This window comes from Suncus etruscus, assembly GCF_024139225.1.
Source record: "Suncus etruscus isolate mSunEtr1 chromosome X unlocalized genomic scaffold, mSunEtr1.pri.cur SUPER_X_unloc_2, whole genome shotgun sequence".
Lineage (NCBI taxonomy): Eukaryota > Metazoa > Chordata > Mammalia > Eulipotyphla > Soricidae > Suncus > Suncus etruscus.
Window position 1 is genome coordinate 1,091,774 of NW_026060315.1, and position 21,813 is coordinate 1,113,586.

At 47.5% G+C, this 21,813-nt stretch overlaps 1 protein-coding gene across 1 annotated transcript in view; it reads right to left on the bottom strand.

Annotated features, from left to right (window-relative positions):
- Positions 1-17,142, bottom strand: part of LOC126000598 (neuroligin-4, X-linked-like) — a 360,086-nt gene extending 342,944 nt beyond the window's left edge. The window contains exon 1 of the mRNA XM_049767814.1: positions 16,650-17,142. Within this exon, the coding sequence (XP_049623771.1) occupies positions 16,650-17,112 (463 nt within the window). The 5' untranslated portion in view covers positions 17,113-17,142. The remainder of the gene's footprint in view (positions 1-16,649) is intronic.
- Positions 17,143-21,813: the final 4,671 nt, after the last annotated feature.

The window sequence follows — 21,813 nt, forward strand, 5'->3', positions numbered from 1 at the left end:
ACAAGTTGTTCCCGTGGATTGCGTGTTCCTGTCAGAAGTCTGTGTTAAGTCTCTTCCTCAAGTTTCCTCTCTCTCGCAACTTGCTTGCCACGCGGCTATATCTAGCTCTCTACGGCTCTCTAGCTTGCCACACTGGCTCTCTAGCTTGCCACGCCGGCTCTCTTTCTTGCCAACTTTCTTGCCAACTTTCTTGCCAACTTTCTTGCCAACTTTCTTGCCAACTTTCTTGCCAACTTTCTTGCCAACTTTCTTGCCAACTTTCTTGCCAACTTTCTTGCCAACTTTCTTGCCAACTTTCTTGCCAACTTTCTTGCCAACTTTCTTGCCAACTTTCTTGCCAACTTTCTTGCCAACTTTTTTCCCAACTTTCAACTTTCGTGCCAACTTTCGTGCCAACTTTCTTGCCAACTTTCTTCCCAACTTTCTTCCCAACTTTCAACTTTCGTGCCAACTTCCGTGCCAACTTCCGTGCCACGCCAACTTCCGTGCCACGCCAACTTCCGTGCCACGCCAACTTCCGTGCCACGCCAACTTCCGTGCCACGCCAACTTTCTGCCACGCCAACTTTCTGCCACGCCAACTTTCTGCCACGCCAACTTTCTGCCACGCCAACTTTCTGCCACGCCAACTTTCTGCCACGCCACTTTGTTTCCTCTCTCATGCAAGTTTCCTCTCACACACCTCTCACGCTGGCACGCAGCTTTCGTGCCGCCACGCACCATGCATGCCGCCACGCGCCACGCAGCTTTCGTGCCGCCACGCAGCTTTCGTGCCGCCACGCAGCTTTCGTGCCGCCACGCAGCTTTCGTGCCGCCACGCACCATGCATGCGCCACGCGCCACGCAGCTTTCGTGCCGCCACGCGCCATGCATGCGCCACGCGCCACGCAGCTTTCGTGCCGCCACGTGCCATGCATGCGCCACGCGCCACGCAGCTTTCGTGCCGCCACGCGCCATGCATGCGCCACGCGCCACGCAGCTTTCGTGCCGCCACGCAGCTTTCGTGCCGCCACGCGCCATGCATGCGCCCGCGCCACGCAGCTTTCGTGCTGCCACGCGCCATGCATGCGCCACGTGCCATGCATGCGCCACGCGCCACGCAGCTTTCGTGCCGCCACGCGCCATGCATGCGCCACGCGCCACACAGCTTTCGTGCCGCCACGCAGCTTTCGTGCCGCCACGCGCTATGCATGCGCCACGCGCCACGCAGCTTTCGTGCCGCCACGCAGCTTTCGTGCCGCCACGCAGCTTTCGTGCCGCCACGCAGCTTTCGTGCCGCCACGCAGCTTTCGTGCCGCCACGCAGCTTTCGTGCCGCCACGCAGCTTTCGTGCCGCCACGCGCCATGCATGCGCCACGCGCCACACAGCTTTCGTGCCGCCACGCAGCTTTCGTGCCGCCACGCGCTATGCATGCGCCACGCGCCACGCAGCTTTCGTGCCGCCACGCAGCTTTCGTGCCGCCACGCAGCTTTCGTGCCGCCACGCAGCTTTCGTGCCGCCACGCAGCTTTCGTGCCGCCACGCAGCTTTCGTGCCGCCACGCAGCTTTCGTGCCGCCACGCGCCATGCATGCGCCACGCGCCACACAGCTTTCGTGCCGCCACGCAGCTTTCGTGCCGCCACGCGCTATGCATGCGCCACGCGCCACGCAGCTTTCGTGCCGCCACGCAGCTTTCGTGCCGCCACGCAGCTTTCGTGCCGCCACGCAGCTTTCGTGCCGCCACGCAGCTTTCGTGCCGCCACGCAGCTTTCGTGCCGCCACGCAGCTTTCGTGCCGCCACGCGCCATGCATGCGCACGCGCCACACAGCTTTCGTGCCGCCACGCAGCTTTCGTGCCGCCACGCGCTATGCATGCGCCACGCGCCACGCAGCTTTCGTGCCGCCACGCAGCTTTCGTGCCGCCACGCAGCTTTCGTGCCGCCACGCAGCTTTCGTGCCGCCACGCAGCTTTCGTGCCGCCACGCAGCTTTCGTGCCGCCACGCAGCTTTCGTGCCGCCACGCAGCTTTCGTGCCGCCACGCAGCTTTCGTGCCGCCACGCAGCTTTCGTGCCGCCACGCAGCTTTCGTGCCGCCACGCGCCATGCATGATGCCACGCGCCACGCAGCTTTCGTGCCGAACTTTCACGCAGCTTTCACGCAGCTTTCGTGCCGAACTTTCACGCAGCTTTCACCGCACGCAGCTTTCACCCGCACGCAGCTTTCACCGCACGCAGCTTTCACCGCACGCAGCTTTCACCGCACGCAGCTTTCACCGCACGCAGCTTTCACCGCACGCAGCTTTCACCGCACGCAGCTTTCCTCGGAGTTCCCTGCCTTGTCTCCACTGAGGAACAGGGAACCCCACGGCCCTTGGTTCAAGTCCCGGAGGTTCCCACTCGCTCATCGGTGCGAAATCCAACATTTCCAATCTTGTAGAAATTTCTGAAGCGCAAAACTGAGAGGCTGTTCGGGTTCTCAGACGTTTCTTGTCCCTCCAGCCGCTGACCTTGGTTGCTCTCAGGAATAGCTCAGTCCCCGACTCCCCGAACGCATCAATAAAAGTCACTCAGAAGCATCCAGGGTGTTATTGTCTCTCGTTATCTCAATCAAGTGTCAGAGAGTCGATTATTTGGTCGTGTATATACATGACGATGCAATTTTGGGGTGAGATCCATGGAATTTGAGTAGAATTTGACCCCCAAGGGACAACGGTTTGGGGGCGCACATGGGAAAAATTAATAATTCAAGGTGGGGTCCCTCAGGGCAAAGAGGCCCATAGTGGGCCTCAAGACACAGGCACCCAGGACTTGGGTGAAATATTGCCTGCCAGCAATCCGTCATTTTCTGTCTTTTTCGAACCCGTGCCTACAGGCTTCCCCCAACTCTCTCTGGCCTGTGCTGGGCAGCAGCAGACTTCAGACTGTGAAGTGGAATGAAAGATACTTTTGTCTGTGTCTGTCTCTGTCTCTGTCTCTCTGTGTCCCAGATTGTATCCAACCTCATAGACCTCCTCCTCTTTCTACTGCGTACAAAAACTCGCTTCTCTAAACCTAAATACAAAGCATCGATGGAAAGAGTAAGAAATCAGGACTGCGGGTCGAGGGACAGGTAGAGAGTACAGTGGTTAGGGCAGATGTCCTGAAGGCAAGCGATACAAGTTTCATTTCTGGCATCCCATGTGGTTCCCCCCCCTAAGCATGGACAGGACTAATTTTCTGAGTGAAGGAATTTCTGCTGGAGTAAATTCATGCCGGGGAAGTGTGTCAAGAAAACCGAATAGACAACCCAGACATGCCGGAATTTTCTCAGCGTGTATGAGTCATGGGGAGAACCCAGACATTCAACACGGGAGCCCCTGGAAACTGTCATTGTCTAATAACACTTCAAATAATTTGGGAGGGCCTTTTGATCTCAGGCATCCCTGAGCCTGCCAGGGATGGCTGTGACATTAATTAAAAAATAACACTACTGTGGCCGGAGAGAGCATGGAGGTAAGGTGTTTGCCTTTCATGCAGAAGGAAGGTGGTTCGAATCCTGGCATCCCATATGGTCCCCCAAGTGAGGAGCAATTTCTGAGCACAGAGCCAGGACAAAGAGGACAAAGAGGACGCCAGAGGGACGCCAGAGGGACGCCAGAGGGACGACAAAGAGGACGCCAGAGAGACGCCAGAGAGACGCCAGAGAGACGCCAGAGAGACGCCAGAGAGACGCCAGAGGGACGCCAGAGGGATGCCAGAGGGACGACACAGAGGACGACACAGAGGACGACACAGAGGACGACACAGAGGACGACACAGAGGACGACACAGAGGACGCCAGAGAGACGCCAGAGACGCCGACAAAGAGGACGACAAAGAGGACGACAAAGAGGACAAAGGGGACGCCAAAGAGACGCCAAAGTGCACAACAAAGGACAACGAAGAGAACAAAGAAGACGCCAAAGTGGACAACAAAGAGGACAAAGAGGACGCCAAAGAGACGCCAAAGGACGCCAAAGAGGACAACAAAGAGGACGACAAAGGACGACAAAGAGGACGCCAGAGAGACGCCAAGGAGGACGCCAAGGAGGACGACAAAGAGGACGACAAAGAGGACGACAAAGAGGACGCCAGAGACGACAAAGAGGACGACAAAGTGGACGACAAAGTGGACGACAAAGTGGACGACAAAGTGGACGACAAAGTGGACGACAAAGTGGACGACAAAGTGGACGACAAAGTGGACGACAAAGTGGACGACAAAGTGGACGACAAAGTGGACGACAAAGTGGACGACAAAGTGGACGACACAGAGGACACAGAGGACGACACAGAGGACGACACAGAGGACGCCAGAGAGACGCCAGAGACGCTGACAAAGAGGACGACAAAGAGGACGACAAAGAGGACGACAAAGAGGACGACAAAGAGGACGACAAAGAGGACGACAAAGAGGACGACAAAGAGGACGACAAAGAGGACGACAAAGAGGACGACAAAGAGGACGACAAAGAGGACGACAAAGAGGACGACAAAGAGACAAAGAGGACGCCAGAGAGACGCCAAAGTGCACAACAAAGGACAACGAAGAGAACAAAGAAGACGCCAAAGTGGACAACAAAGAGGACAAAGAGGACGCCAAAGGACAACAAAGAGGACGACAAAGGACGCCAGAGAGACGCCAAGGAGGACGCCAAGGAGGACGCCAAGGAGGACGCCAAAGAGGACGCCAAAGAGGACGCCAGAGACGACAAAGTGGACGACAGTGGACGACAAAGTGGACGACAAAGTGGACGACAAAGTGGACGACAAAGTGGACGACAAAGTGGACGACAAAGTGGACGACAAAGTGGACGACAAAGTGGACGACACAGGAGGACACAGGAGGACACAGAGGACACAGAGGACACAGGAGGACACAGAGGACACAGAGGAGGACACAGAGGACACAGAGGAGGACACAGAGGACACAGAGGATGCCAGAGGGACGCCAGAGACGCCGACAAAGAGGACGACAAAGAGGACGACAAAGAGGACGACAAAGAGGACAACAAAGAGGACAACAAAGAGGCGCCAAAGTGCACAACAAAGGACAACAAAGAGAACAAAGAAGACGCCAAAGAGACGCCAAAGTGGACAAAGAGGACGCCAAAGAGACGCCAAAGTGCACAACAAAGAGGACGAAAGAGGACGACAAAGAGGACGACAAAGAGGAGGAGGAGGGAGGAGGAGGAAAGAAAAAGCCAGTCCCTTAATGCCAAAAAAAAATTATTACAACAGAATTTTATCTCCTCTTGCAAGGACTATTTCTGGAACCCGAGCAGAGAGGCCCAGATATTCGAGACACTTAACAACGTGTCCCAGATAACATGGGATATAAAGGATGGCAGGAGATTAAGGGGCTTCTGTGCACCCGAAAATGGAGCTAGCTATCTGAGAGCCTGTGGGGGACAAACCATAAATAAAGAGAAAAACGGTCGGCACGGGACACGTACCCCGATAAATCGGCCGCCTCTCAAGATCTCATCTCTCGCCATCCGTTACTTACAGGGCTGAATTGCTTCAGAACTTAAAAAAAATCTCTCAGCTATCGTGGAGATGGAATTAAAATGCAGGAGGGAAAGCTGGGATATGAGGCAGGGAGAAGGAGGAGGCGCTGTCTTATTTTGGGGGGGGCACGGTTTTCTCCCCCAAAATCAGAGCCGAGAGGGAGTGGAGTGATTCAACATGTCCTCGCAGAAAGCAAGGCTATTTTTGGCTGGCTAATGAGATTATTGTATTTGGTGATGGGGGAAAAAAAAGAGAAATAAATCTCTTTTTAGCTTCTCCCAAATCCAATCCTATTTTGCAGCGTGTTGTGTTTGCAAGCGAAGGCATTTCGTTAGTTTGAATGCTTACATTCTTTTCGGAGCCTCTTTTCGCTGTCTGTTTGGCGAAGCTAAACCTTGGCCCGCGTGGAAATGCTTTTATAAAATAAAATACTCACTGGGAGGGAATAAAATAAAATAAATCAATGATGTCTCTTGACTTCATACAAGTGTTTTTTTTTCCTTGATGTAGCTTAAAACTTCTACTCTGGTGAATTTGCCCAAGTTCTTATTTCTTGGCTAAAATTTCGCATCAAATAGGGCACTGAGGCTGGAAGAGAAAATGGAATTTCGTCTTCCAAATACACACACACACACACACACACACACACAAACAACTCTCGTCTTCAAAGTTTGCAAAAATCTGTTCCAATGAATATTAATCTTGTAAATGCATCTGACAAGGCAGGCTGAAAAAAACAGCAAAGAGAAAACCCAGTTAAAGAACCCCCAAGATTTCTGGGGTGCAAGAAACTGTAATTCGGAACCTTCATTCCTTAAGAGAGGCCCAGTATAAAGATACCAGAAGATATAAATTTCTGCATTATCGATTCGCTGACTCCAAGCACAAAAATCTCTCCCGGTATTCACACAGTGATCAAATCATTTTCTGATCAAATAATATATTTTGATCAAAGCTTACATTGACAAATCACCCGGAAATGATCGATCGCATAACCGTACATGAGAACAAGCCTGAGAGAACCCAGCCCTCACCCCACAACCTTAACGGACCCCTTTATTAATTTCAATTAATTAATCCACCGAAAATGCAAACCCAACCCAAGAAGGAAACTGGAAAGATAGGAGGTGTCGGAGAGGTGGCGCAAGAGGTAGGGTGTTTTCTGGGACGTGAACCAAGGTTCAACCCCAGAGTCCCATACAACTGAATGCCCCATGTCCAACTACAACCAACTCTAAATGGTTGACTACAAGCGATTTCCAATAGTCGACTACAACCAATGGTCAGCTACAACCAAAACCAATGGTCAACTACACCCAATAATCAATGGTCAACTCCATACAACTTCCAATGGTTGACTATACAACCAATGGTCAGCTAGGACTGAAGTCCAATGGTCAGATACAACTGACTCCCAAAGGCCAGTTACAAACAGTAATTGGTAAACTACAGCCAATGACCAATGGTCAACAACAACCGACTGCCAATGGTTGACTACAACCAAGTCAGCTACAACTGACTTCCAATAATCTACAACCAAAGACCAATGGCCAACTACAACCAAGATTAGTCATAAATTTTATGATCATTCGAATGCAAATTATGAAATCATTGTTTCCCATAGCAACGCCTGTCTCAGGCGGTATAAATAAATTTCTAATCATTCTCTCGGCGTGGAAGTGATTATTTTTTTTTTCAGCTCAAGACCGCGTCCCTGGGAGCCGCTATTTCCATCTCTATTCAAGGACCTCTCCAGAGCCCACGAAAATGAGCAAATAGAACTTGAGAGACAATATGATGGCGCATTAACGATAAATCTTAAAAATCTTAAAAACTCAAAGCGTATCAAAGCCCAAGTCTGAATGCCAATCGCCCAGCCAGGCAATATTTGAATGATTCAATAGCTTAAGGAGCTTGTTTTCAGCAAGAAAATATCCAATTCCTAACACAATAAGTCGACGTTTTAGCAGGTTTCGATCCACACCAACCACAGTGGGGGACACTGCCGGATTATTCTGGGCTGAACCCCAATCCAGTTCTCCCCAGATTATGAAGGCATGAATTCTAATCCAATCTCCAGATTGGCTTTCTGGCCACGCCAACTTTCTGGCCACGCCAACTTTCTGGCCACGCCAACTTTCTGGCCACGCCAACTTTCTGGCCACGCCAACTTTCTGGCCACGCCAACTTTCTGGCCACGCCAACTTTCTGGCCACGCCAACTTTCTGGCCACACCAACTTTCTGGCCACACCAACTTTCTTTGTTTCCTCTCTCATGCAACTTTCCTCTCACACACCTATCACGCCGGCACGCAGCTTTCGTGCCGCCACGCAGCTTTCGTGCCGCCACGCGCCATGCATGCCGCCACGCGCCACGCAGCTTTCGTGCCGCCACGCGCCATGCATGCCGCCACGCGCCACGCAGCTTTCGTGCCGCCACGCGCCATGCATGCCGCCACGCGCCACGCAGCTTTCGTGCCGCCACGCGCCATGCATGCGCCACGCGCCACGCAGCTTTCGTGCCGCCACGCAGCTTTCGTGCCGCCACCGCCATGCATGCGCCACGCGCCACGCAGCTTTCGTGCCGCCACGCGCCATGCATGCGCCACGCGCCACGCAGCTTTCGTGCCGCCACGCGCCATGCATGCGCCACGCGCCACGCAGCTTTCGTGCCGCCACGCGCCATGCATGCGCCACGCGCCACGCAGCTTTCGTGCCGCCACGCAGCTTTCGTGCCGCCACGCAGCTTTCGTGCCGCCACGCAGCTTTCGTGCCGCCACGCAGCTTTCGTGCCGCCACGCAGCTTTCGTGCCGCCACGCAGCTTTCGTGCCGCCACGCAGCTTTCGTGCCGCCACGCAGCTTTCGTGCCGCCACGCAGCTTTCGTGCCGCCACGCAGCTTTCGTGCCGCCACGCAGCTTTCGTGCCGCCACGCAGCTTTCGTGCCGCCACGCAGCTTTCGTGCCGCCACGCAGCTTTCGTGCCGCCACGCAGCTTTCGTGCCGCCACGCAGCTTTCGTGCCGCCACGCAGCTTTCGTGCCGCCACGCAGCTTTCGTGCCGCCAAACTTTCACGCAACTTTCACGCAACTTTCACGCAACTTTCACGCAACTTTCACGCAACTTTCACGCAACTTTCACGCAACTTTCCTCACATTTCCTCACATTTCCTCACATTTCCTCACATTTCCTCACATTTCCTCACATTTCCTCACCTTTCCTCACAACTTTCCTCACAACTTTCCTCACAACTTTCCTCACAACTTTCCTCACAACTTTCCTCACAACTTTCCTCACAACTTTCCTCACAACTTTCCTTACAACTTTCCTCGCAACTTTCCTCGCAACTTTTTCCTCGGAGTTCCCTGCCTTGTCTCCACTGGGGAACAGGGAACCCCACGGCCCTTGGTTCGAGTCCCGGCGGTTCCCACTCGCTCATCAGTGCGACCAGTGGTCAACTACACACAACTTCCAATGGTTGACTACAACCAATATTTAGCTACAACTGACTCCCAATGGCCAACTACAAACAACTGTACTTGGTAAACTACAACTAATGACCAATAGTAAACAACTGGCTGCCAATGGTTTGACTACAACCAATGGTTAGCTACAACTGACTCCCAATGGCCAACTACAAACAACTGTAATTGGCAAGCTACAACCAATGGTCAACAACCAACTTCCAATGGTTTGACTACAACCAATAGCCAGCTACAACCAACTTCCAATGATCAAGTACAACCAATGACCAATGGCCAACTACAACCAACTTTTAATGGTTGACTACAACTAATGGTCACCTAAAGCCTGTGACCAAGTCAGCTAAAACCAATGGCCAGCTACAACCAAAACTACCAACGATCAACTACAAACCAACCCAATGGCCAACTACAACCAACTCACGTAATTGGTCAACTCCAATGAATTTCCAATGGTTGACTACAACCAATGGTCAGCTACAACTGACTCTCAATGGCCAACTACAACCAATTGTAATTGGTAAACTACAACCAACGACCAATGGTCAAAAATGGACTGCCAATGGTTTGGCTACAACCGATAACCAGCTACAACTGACTCTCAATGGTCAGCTACAACCAACTCCTAGTGGTTGACTACAACCAATGTTCACCCACAACCAAGGACCAATAGTCAACTACGACCAATGGCCAAGTCATGGTCAGCTACAACCAAAACTACCAACCATCAAGCCAATGACCAACTCCAACCAACTAGTTTAATTGGTCAACTCCAATGGATTTCCAACGGTTGACTAGTCAACTGATGGTCAGCTACAACCAACAACCAATGGTCAACTACAATAGTCTCCAATTTTGTCAACTACAACTTATGGCCAATGATTTAGTGAAATATGTATGGATGTACTTCATCAACCCTGACAAGATGAAGCAAGAAAATCAAGTTCATTCATCATTGAGACATAAAAATCCTGTGAAAAATCTAAATGACAATATGAAAATTCTGTGGAAAAATCTAAATGACAATATGAAAATCCTGTCAGCTAAGATGTGTGTGTCGTGGAGAAACAAGCCCAAGCGTGTCCCAGATCCCCACGCCAGCGTCCACGAGCCACCTCGCCGCATAGATTAGTAATACATTTTATGATCATTTGGATGCAAATTATGAAATCGTTTCCCATAGCAACACCCGTCTCAGGGGCTCGCGGTATAAATAAATTTTCTAATCATTCTCTCGGTGTGGAAGTGATTTTTTTTTTTCAGCTCAAGGACCGCCGTCCCTGGGGAGCAGCTATTTCCATCTCTATTCAAGGACCTCTCCAGAGCCCACGAACATGAGCAAATAGAAACTTGAGAGACAATATGATGGCAGCAGAAACGATAAATCTTAAAAATCTTAAAAACTCAAAGCGTATCAAAGCCCAAGTCTGAATGCCAATCGCCCAGCCAGGCAATATTTGAATGATTCAAATAGCTTAATGAGCTTGTTTTCAGCAAGGAAAATATCCAATTCCTAAAACAATAAGTCGAGGTGAACAGACGATCGACACCAATGACAGTGGGGGACACTGCCAGATTATTGTGGGCTGAACCCCAATCCAGTTCTCCCCAAATTATGAAGGGCATGAATCCTAATCCAATCTCCAGATGAAGAGATGGATATATACAATCCCACTATCCCAAGTTATGAAGAATGGATTCTAATCGAGTATTCAAATATGGGATGGAGGCCAGGCTAGGACCAGATCATTATGGGTTGGAGTTCAAGCTAGTGACCAGATCATTATGGGAAAAAGTCCAATCTAGTGACAGAATATTATGGATATGGAGGGCCAACCTAGTAACCAGATTATTATGGGATGGAGGCCAATCTAGACACCAGATTGTTATGGGATGGAGTCCAAATCTACTAACCATGATCATTAAGGGATGGACTCCAAGCTAGTGACCAGATCATTATGGGTTTGGAGTTCATAGCTAGTACCAGATCATTATGGGAAAAAGTCCAATCTAGTGACCAGATTATTAATGGGATGGAGGGCCAACCTAGTAACGAGATCATTATGGATGGAGTCCAGAGTGTCCAAGTGACCAGATCATTATGGGATGGAGTCCAAGCTATGTGACCAGTAATATTATGGGGACGGAGGTCCAAGCAAGTAACCAGATCAAATGGTAATGGATTTAATCTAGTAACCAATTATGGATAGAGTCAAATCTAGGTAACCAGATTATTATGGGATGGAGTCCAACAGAGTAACCAGACTCATTATGGGATGGAGGCCAACCTACTGACCATAAGATTATGGGATAGAGTCCAAGCTTGTACCAGATCATTATGGGATGGAGGCCAACCTTGTGACCAGATCATTATAGGATGGAATCCATGCTAGTGACCAGATCGTTATGAGATGGAGTCCAAGCTATTGACCATCATTATGGGATGGAGTCCAATGTTGTGAGCAGATTACTGAGATAAAGTCCAAGTTAGTGACCAGATCATTATGGGATGGAGTTCAAGCTAGTGACCAGATAATTATGAGATGGATTCCAACTAGTAATCAGATCATTATGGGATGGAGTTCAATCTAGTGACCAGAATATTATGGGATGGAGTCCAAGCTAGTAACCAGATTATTGTAAGATGGAGTCCAATCTAGTGACCAGATCATTATGAGATGGAGTCCAAGCTAGTAATCAGATCATTATGGGATGGAATACAAGCTAGTGACCAGATCATTGAGATGGAGTCTAAGCTATAGTGACCAGATCATTATAAGATGGAGTCCAATCTAGTGACCAGAATATTATGGTATAGAGTCCAAGCTAGTAACCAGATCAATTATGGGATGGAGTCCAATCTAGTAACCTGATTCATTATAGGATGGAGGCCAACTTAGCACCCAGATCATTATGGGATGGAATCCAAGCTAGTGACCAGATCATTATAAGATGGAGAGCAATCTAGTGACCACAATATTATGGGGATGGACTCCAACCTAGTGACAAGATCATTATGGGATGGAGTCCAAGCTAGTAACCAGATCATTATGGGATGGTGTCCAATTAGTGACCAGATTATGGGATGCAGTTCAACCTAGTAACCAGACCATTATGGGATAGAGTCCAATCTAGTGACCAGATCATTATGGGATGGAGTACAATCTTGTAACCAGATCATTATGGGATGGAGTCCAATCTAATGACCAGAATATTATGGGATGGAAGCCAAGCTAGTAGTAACCTGATCATTATGGAAATGGAGTCCAATATACTAACCATATTATAATGGATGGATTTAATTTTGTATGCAAGATTATTATGGGATGGAGTCCAATGTAGTAACTAGATCATTATGTGTTGGGAACTGACTTGTTTGAGGACATTTTTGCTGTTCTTTCTGCCATAGCCCAGCTTTTTCACCTAAAAGCAATATGCAGTCTTGCTGTAAATTTTGAGCTAAGAGAAAAGAATGTGCAGCTGCAGGACATAATTAAGCTCTATGCCCGGAGGAGAGTAAAAACTGCCTGGTACAGTTATCAGAAACTAGGGCCCCATTCCCTTAAGACCACATTCCGGAGTAATTTAGGCTGTTATCAATAAGTATATGCTATATTGTCTGTTCAAGATTCACTTAGGCAAGCACATATTGCACCATTTCCTGATAGTCAAGCAATTAAGAATGCAGCTAGAAGGACACTAGAAGTTTCCATTGAAATAGCACGTTCAGCATAGCTTGAAGGTCATCCAGCCCCTAGCCCACTGCCCACTTCCTTATGAGCCTTCGGCGCCAAAAGTATGATTGACAGCACCTTTGTAACTGCCCCTTCTCCTTCACTATAAAAGAAGGAGTTGTATATCAATAAACGCCTTTGAACAGTGAAATATTGTCTTAGGCCATTATTATTAACCTCTCTTAAATTTCTTACAGTGTGGTTGTGCTTCTACTCAGCAAAATAGAAGTGCGGATCGTCTGAGAAGCCTTCCCAGCTAATTCCTGCTGGCCGGGCCCCCCTGGGGGGCTTCTGGACCCTGCATTATGGGATGGAGTCCAATCTAGTAAACCAGATTATTATGGGATAGAGGCCAACCTAGTAACCAGACCATTATGGATGGAGTTCAATCTAGTGACCAGATCATTATGGGATGGAGTCCAATCTAGTGACCAGAAATTATGGGATGGAGTCCAAGCTAATGACCATTATGGGATGAAGTCCAGTCTGATAACATGATTATTATGGGATGAATTTAATCTGGTAACAAGGTTATTATGGGGATGGAGTACAAACTAGTGACCGAATTATTATGGGATGGATTCCAAGCTAGTGATCAGATTATGGAATGAAGTCCAAGCTAGTGACCAGATCATTATGGGATGGAGTCCGACCTAGTGACCAAAATATTATGGGATGGAGTCCAAGCTAGTGACCAGATTGTTATGGGATGGAATCCATAGCTAGTAACCTGATCATTATGGGAGAGGCCAAGCTAGTGACCAAAAATATTATGGGATGGAGTCCAAGCTAGTGACCAGATCGTTATAGGGGATGGAGTCCAACCTAATAACCACAGACTATTTTGGGATGAAATCTAATGCACTATCGAGATTAGTAAGAGATGGATTCTAATCCGGTATCCACAGAATGAAGGAGTGATTTCTAATGCAGTCTCTAACCGGTTATTAAGGAATGGGTTTCTAACCTTGGACCCAAATTAAGGGATGGATTCTAATCCATTAACCATAAATTACTAAGGAATGCATTCTAACCCGAGTATCATTGGATCCTCATCCGGCACAAAACTTCCTTTAGTCTTTTTTTTTCCTCAAACATTTGATATTCCAGAATTCCTGATCTCTCTCCAAGTCTCTTAGCATGCAAACGTCAAGAGCGTCCAATACTGGGTCGTCCGAACTCGCATCTGTGGAGCGAGGTGGGTTCCCGAAACGCACCCTAAATCCATCACTCAACCTCGGCTTCTTTCCTCAGCCTCCCCTGGCATCTTCCGTAACCCCAACTTCATTTCCTTTCTATTTGCATTTGCAAATAGGCGCAGCAACTAGAAAAGGAGTCTACTTAGCTTGTAAAGCGCGAGTGGCTCATTGGTTCTGGCTTCCTCTGGTGCTCGGGATGGGGTCCATCAACGCATCTGCAATCCAATTCCTCGAACCACATTCAAAAAACCTGAGAGATGCTACTTGCTGTCAGTCCCCAGGAGGACCCCAAGATCCATGGCCTCCTCTGAGCACCCCTCTGATGTCACCAACAGGCCCCAGGGCCTGGTGGCTCAGCACAGGGGATAGATAACAAGAGGGCAGGTGCAATGGCAGCTGTGAAGGGCCATGAGGAAGGGAGGGAAGCGTTGATCTAAAACTGTCCATTAAATCTGTCTGCACCCCGGTACAAGCAACCGACCAGGTTCGATCCTCAGAATTTCACAGGCTCCCCCCTCACCCCAAGCACCTCCAGGTGCAAAGCCAAGAGGAGAAGCCCCCTGAACACGACTAGGAGGGGTGTCCAAGAAAAATCTTAATTAAATGACAAAATAAATTAGGACCACCGCAATAGCACACGGCAGACCCAGGTTCGATTTCCCCCCCCCCCCCGCATCTCTCAGGGTCCTAGGAGCTCTAATTTCTGAACGCCGAGTCAGGAATAAATAACGCCCAAACGCTGCCGTGGTATGAGCAAAAAAAATGAATGAAATAAAAAAATAAAATAAAAATGAATGAAACCGTGAATAAAATACACTCTGGTTTTCTGCTGGATAGTTTAGGCCTAGGAGAACTTTTTTTTTGTCTCTTTGGATGGATTCAGTCAGGCAATGAGCACTGTTCTAGGAGTCCACCAGTCAACCCTGAACCCCTCAAGGGAAAAAAGGAGGTGTCCAAAGACAGGGTGAGCGGGTCCCATGGATGGAATTAAGATTTGTTGGCCCCAGGTTCTCTTCAAGAGCTAGGCCGCAAGCTTTCTTTCTGCACACTCGTCCTCATCACAGACATCACCTTAGTCAACGATACGCGAGCCAGGACCTAAGGGAGCCTCAGAGACGACAGAGATCTCAACATCATGGGCCTAGATCTCCGAAAGAAACCACAGGACCAGAGGGTTCGAGAAAAAAAAAAAGAAAAAAAAAAGAAAGTCCATCCTTCTGGAGTTGGCCTCTACCGACTCTACGCACTGGCCACCATCATTTTTGAGGGGGGGGGGGGAATAGGCAATTCTAGACAACCCTAAACCAACTGAGATTGCATCGTCCTTCCTTCTAGAAGGAACCTTGGAAGATTCTGGAAGGGTTTCTGGAAGGTTCTAGAAGAAAACCAAAGTAACCAAAATCTACATCACTTTCAGGAGTGAAAAACAGGCAATTCTGGACCATCCTGGAACCAATACGATCGCATCGTCCTTCCCTCTAGAAGAAACATGGAACCTTGTTCTAGAATGTTCTAGAACCTAGAAGGTTCTAGACCAATCTAGAAGCTTCTAGACTGTTCTGCAAATTTCTAGAAGAAAACCAGAGCATCCAAAATCCTCATCACTTTCGAGAGGGGAAAAAATAGGCAATTCTAGACCATCCTGGAAACAATTGGGATGACACATCCTCCTGCCTTCTAGAAGGAACCTTGGAAGATTCTGGAAGGTTCTAGAAGACTCTAGAACAAAACTAGACAATCCAAAACCTACATCACTTTGGAGAGTGGAAAAACAGGCAATTCTGGACCATCCTGGAACCAATTGAGGAGATGACATCGTCCTGCCTTCTCGAAGGAACCTTGGAAGGTTCTAGAAGGTCCTAGAAGAAAACCAGAGCACCCAAAATCCTCATCACTTTCGAGAGGGGAAAAACAGGCAATTCTGGACCATCCTGGAACCAATTGGGACGACACAATGTCCTGCCTTCTCGAAGGAACCTTGGAAGGTTCTGGAAGGTCCTAGAAGAAAACCAGAGCATCCAAAATCTACCCATCACTTTCAGGAGTGAAAAAACCAGGCAATTCTGGACCATCCTGGAACCAATGCGATCACATAGTCTTTCCTTCTAGAAGGAAGATTGGAAGATTCTGGGAAGGTTCTAGATGGCTCTAGAAGGCTCTAAAACAAAACTAGACAATCCAAAATCTACATCACTTTGGAGAGCGGAAAAACAGGCAATTCTGGACCACCCTGGAATCAATTGGGACGACACATCGTCCTGCCTTCTAGAAGGAACCTTGGAAGGTTCTGGGCGGTTCTAGAAGTGCCTAGAAGAAAACCAGAGCATCCAAAATCCTCATCATTCCCGAGAGGGGAAAAACAGGCAATTCTGGACCATCCTGGAACCCATTGAAATCACATAGTCCTTCCTTCTGGAAGGAATCCTGGAACCTCCTAGAAAGTTCTGGATGGTTCTAGAAGGTTCTAAATGGTTCTAGAAGGCTCTAAATGGTTCTAGAAGGTTCTGGAGTCATTGCATGAACAAGTCGCCAGAAAACACACCAAAGACTATTAGAATCCTGGAACCTCCTAGAAGGTTCTAGAACGTTCTAGAAGGTTCTAAATGGTTCTAGAAGGTTCTGGAGTCATTGTATGAACAAGTAACCAGAAAACACAGCAAAGACTATTAAGACTACATTCGACACCCCCGGGGGTGCCAAGAACCCCAAACGGTTGCGCGGGACTCACCGTCCTCCGTGGGGACGTAGATATTCAAGTACAGGCAGTCTTCGTTCTGGTCCTGCACGTATGTGATTAGCGTGTCCAGGTTGGCCGTGAACCAGATGGGGAGCATGTCGTGCAGCAAAGACCGCTCGTCCAGATGTTGGGGACACACGGGCGGGAACTGGGTGGCATTCCGCACCCCGGTCCAGGAAGAAGGGGGTTCGGGGGGCTGGAAGCGTCGCTCCCCGGTAGGCGGGGAGGCATAGGGGACCCCCAAGAATTGTTCCACGGGCCCCAAGATCTCGTTGGGCAGAGGCGTTCGTAGACCCCGAATCTTGCCATAGTTTGTGTTAACCACGGGGTACTGAGCTTGGCCCTGGGTGACGGTTGCCCCGAGTGCGAATGCCGCCACCCAGCAAAGCAAGTTCCAGTTCCAGAGTGGGGTGCAAACCGGGGGGACCCATAGCAGGCCCTGGGGTGTCGACATGATTCACTGCCACATCTGCAGGGCCGGGGGCAGGCAGGAGAGCCAGAGCCTGGGAAGAGGCGGCCGCAGGCTTGCAGGAACAGCTGGATCAAGGCGCATAGACAGAGGTTCCAAAGTCGCCGCCGTGGGGGTCCATTGGGGACGGGGACGGGGACAGGGACGGGCCCCCCGAAACCGGGAATCCAACTCCAGCTCTGTCGGGACAGGCCAAGGTCTGAGAATGCTCTTCAGGAGGCCAAAGCCTGGAGTTCATCCTGGAGGAAGAAGGAAAGAAGAACATGAATGAATGAATGAATGAATGAATGAGGGAGTTTCGAGCCCCATTATCCCCAAACAGTGCGCCCAGACTTCAGAGTCAAAATCCAGCCAGCCCTGAGTTCGATCCCCGGCATCCCATATGCGCTCCCAGGAGTCCAGGCTGCTCTGAATATCACGCAAACAAAACCCAAATTCCAAGACTCGAGTTTGATCCCTAGAATCCCATACTGAACCCCAGAGCCAGAATCCAGCCCACCCCTAAGCATTTCCCAAAGAAAACCCAAAATCCAAACAAACAAACTCAAGCCACCTCTGGTTTTTCTCTACACGCCAGACCCAGAGAACAAAACCAACACGGATGTTGGCTCAAGTTTGTGCAAAGAGACCGGAAGAGGCCAGGGTTCGAGAAAGGTCAGGAAGGGGAACAGAGATTTCAGGGGCCAGGGGTTTCCAAATTTCCCCTGATTTTAAACCCAAAAAGTCCGGCTTGAAGGATTTGTCAAGAGGAAATGAGCCTGCAAACTATCAGTCGCACAAAAAAAGGGGGGGACCCAGGAGGGACCAAGTTTGATCCTCACATCCCATGGTCCCCTCCAGAAGCCTGCCAGGAGGCATTCGCCGCCGGGTGTGGCCCAAAAATCAAACTTAAATTAATAAATCAATAAATATAAAATCTTGGGACAACAATCACCATTTCTGAATATCAACCAATTATGATGTTTTGACATTAAAAAAAAATCATTCATTGTCAATAAATGGTGTCAATAAAAACAATTTAAAAAATTAAATTTGGGGGACCCCCCCAAAAAAAACCCACCGTTTATGTTTATCCACATTAGGACATTGAATTTTTTAAAGAATAAAATGACATCAGTAAAAAATAAAGAAAATAAAATTTAGAGAGAGAGAGATATTATTTTAGAATATTTTTTCCTATTTGGGGGGGACTCAAAAACCAGCCAACCAGGCCCAGACAGAAACAGACAATAGCAAGCTTAAAAAGCTAAAAATTGGGGACCAGGCCATATGCAGGCAGGATGAACCCCAAGATAGTTCATTTGGGGACATTTTTTAGGGAAAGAATCCCAAAAAAAAAATAAGATTCAACATTCAAAGACAATAAGAAATTTACCTAAAAAAAGACTTTGACTCCCCAAAAAAATCAGCTGAGAGGCCAAGGAAACTTCTGGAAAGTTCTGGAAACTTTTCCTCTTTCGTAGGTTCGACTTTCTGTCATATTTGTAGACAGTATGAGGGTTTTTGGGGGTCACCTTTTGCAATATTTTGTAATGTTTTAGAGATATTTAGGTCTTTTTTTTAATATCTTTGGACGCAACTTAGGACCAACTTCAAGTCCATGTTTTTACCTATTTTTTGGGAAGCTATTTAAGACATTTTCTAACATTATTTTCGACAGTCCTTTCGATGGTAAGGAAACTCAAAAATTTGCCATATCCGTGGACAACCATGAAGAGAATTTTTACAATTTTAACACATTTTTGGGGGGGGGTCCTTTGGATGGATGGCTTGTCAACCGTTTGCCCAATTGTGGACAATATGAAAGATATTTTTCTGAGATATTTTAAATGGTCCTTTGGATGGTCAATAAACTCAAAGATTTGCCTTATTAGGACTTTTTTTTTTTTTAAGTCAAACTTCTAACTATTTTTGGACAATATTTGAAATATCTTCTGCATAGTCCTTTGGATGGGAATTCAAGTTGCTGTTTTGCCTTATAGTAAAAGAATTTTGACTTATTTGTACATATTTTCGGCTGGTCCTTTTTCACCGTATTTAGGACCAACCTCAAGTCAACATTTTGTCATATTTGTGGAAAACGCCATCTTTAAGATATTTTCTGGCCCGGAGCGATAGCACAGCAGAAGGGAGTTTATTTAGTATGCCTTGCACGCGGCCCACCCAGGAGGACCCAGGTTCGATCCCCGGCATCCCACATGATCCCCCGAGCCTGCCGGGAGCAATTTCTGAGCATAGAGCCAGGAGGAACCCCCTGAGCGCCGCCGGGTGTGACCCAAAAACCAAAAGTAAAATAAAAAGTATTTTCTGACATATATTCAGAGGTGCTTTCAATGACCGCTTCTTCCTCAAGTCATGAAGGAGGGACAAGCGATCGCACAGCAGGCGGGCTTTGGGTTTGCACACGGCTGAGTCCCTGTATCCCCAATGGTTCCCCCTCAAACCTGCCAGGAGGAATTTCTGAGCACTGAGCCAGGAGTAACCCGAGTAGCACTAGATTTGGCCCAAAAAGAAAGGGACTATCTACAATTCAAAGTCCATCAAAAGATAATGTTGGGGTTCCAGTAAAGGCCAATGGCCACAGACAGGGATAAAAAAAAAAAAAAGGCTGGTATTCATGGAAAGGAACAGAAATTCACTGTTAAAAATATATTTTTATATTCTTAAATATATAAATATAAAAAATAAAAGGAATAATATATGAATATTTAAATATGAAATATAGGAATAAATATGCACATATGAAATATAAGATAAATATAGAAATATAAAAACAGAAAATTATAAAATAGGAAAGGAATATTAAATAGAAATATAAGATAAATAGAAATAATAAGATAACAGAAATATAAGATAAATATAGAAATAAAAACAAAAAATTATAAAATAGGAAAGGATATTAAATAGAAATATAGACAAAATATGAAAGAAATATGAAATACAAATATTAAACAGAAAAGGATTTTCAGTATAAATGTTAAATGTAAATAAAACACATAAATGTAAGATAAAACATAAAAGGAACAGAAAATACAAATATTGAATGTAAATATAAATAGACGAAATAAGTATGAAAATAAAAATAGCTATAAAGCTAGAAATAAAGAAATATATAAAACATAAAAAGGAAAATGTTTAAAACTCTACAGTCTTTTGACAGAGTCATCCTGTGATTTTCAGAAACCCTAAAAGTTAAGCGATCTGCAAAGATGGGGCCCGGAGAGAGAGCGAGAGACATTTCAACGTCAAAATGCTAAAATGAGAAATGTGACATTTTCCGCCCAGAAAAAAAATTAATCAAAGAAAGGGAGAGAGACGAAAAGGGCACAGGAGTCGCTTTTAGCTCTGATTTCTTTCTCGCTCTCTCTCAGTCACGAATCTTCGGGGGGAAACCTTTGGCGTCCCCCATTTTTTAAAGGCATTTGAGGCCCCTGGGAGGGCTGGAAAGGGCGATATTTCGCATTTAAGGGGCGCAATGAGGCGGGGAAGGAAGGGCAGAGATCCGGAACGTGGAGAGAAGAAAAAGTGACTCAAAATTTCTCTTTACTGAAAAAGATTCAGAAATAAGTTCAGTCTCTTGAATCTCTATTAATAATAAAATCTTTATTCCCCCCCCCCCCAAAAAAATCCTCTTTGACCCCCTTCCCAGAATCTGACCTTCTGCCCCCAAAAATCACAGCCCCGGACTATAAGCTTCCCCCCAAATTTTACAGATCCAAACTGACCTTCCCAAAATTCACAGCTCCAAATTAATGAAGCTCTTCCCGGAAAATCAAGGCCCTAAATTCTAACCTTGTCCCCCAAAATTGCAGCCACAGGTTCTAAACTCCCCAGAAATTCACTCCCCCAATTCTTCCAACTTTCTCCCCAAAATTCTCAGTCCCAGACTGACTTTCTCCCCTGAAAATTCACAGCCCCGGATTCTAACCTTTGCCCCCCAAATATCTCAGCCCTAGACTGACCTCCCCACTAAAATCATGGCCCAAGACTCTAAGCTTCTCCCCCCAAAATCATAGCCCCAGCAGCCTCTAACCTTCTTCCCCCCAAAAAAAATCACGACCCCAAATTCTACCTTTCTCCCCCCAAAATCATGACCCTAGACTCTAACCTTCTCCCCAAAACTCATAGCCTCAGACTCTAAGCTCCCCAAAAATCATGACCCCAGACTAAATTCTCCTGAAAAAAGCACAGCCCCAAAAATCTAACCTTCTCCCCCAAAATCCTCAATCCCGGACTCCAAACCTACCCAAAATCTCAGCCCCAGACTGAAGCCCCCCAAATCACAGCCCCAGAATACAACTTTCTCCCCCCAAAAATCTCAGCCCTACTCAAACCTTCACCCCAAAGATCATGGCCTCAAACTCTATCATCTCCCCCAAAAATCCCACCCCCAGGACTCAAAACTCCTCTCCAAAATTCTGCTCCATAGGCTCCATGGATTTTCCCCCAAAAAATCTCAGCCCCTAGAATCTGACCTTCTCCCCCCAAAAATCAGATTTTCTCCTCCCCCAAAAAAAAATCACATCATCAGACTCAATTTCTCCCCCAAAACTCACAGCCCCACACTCAAACCTTCTCCCCAAAATTGACAACCGCAGTTTCTAACCGTTTCCCCCAAAACTCACAACGCCAAATTCTAGATTTCTCCCCCAAAATCATGGCCTGGACGCTAACCTTCTACCCTAA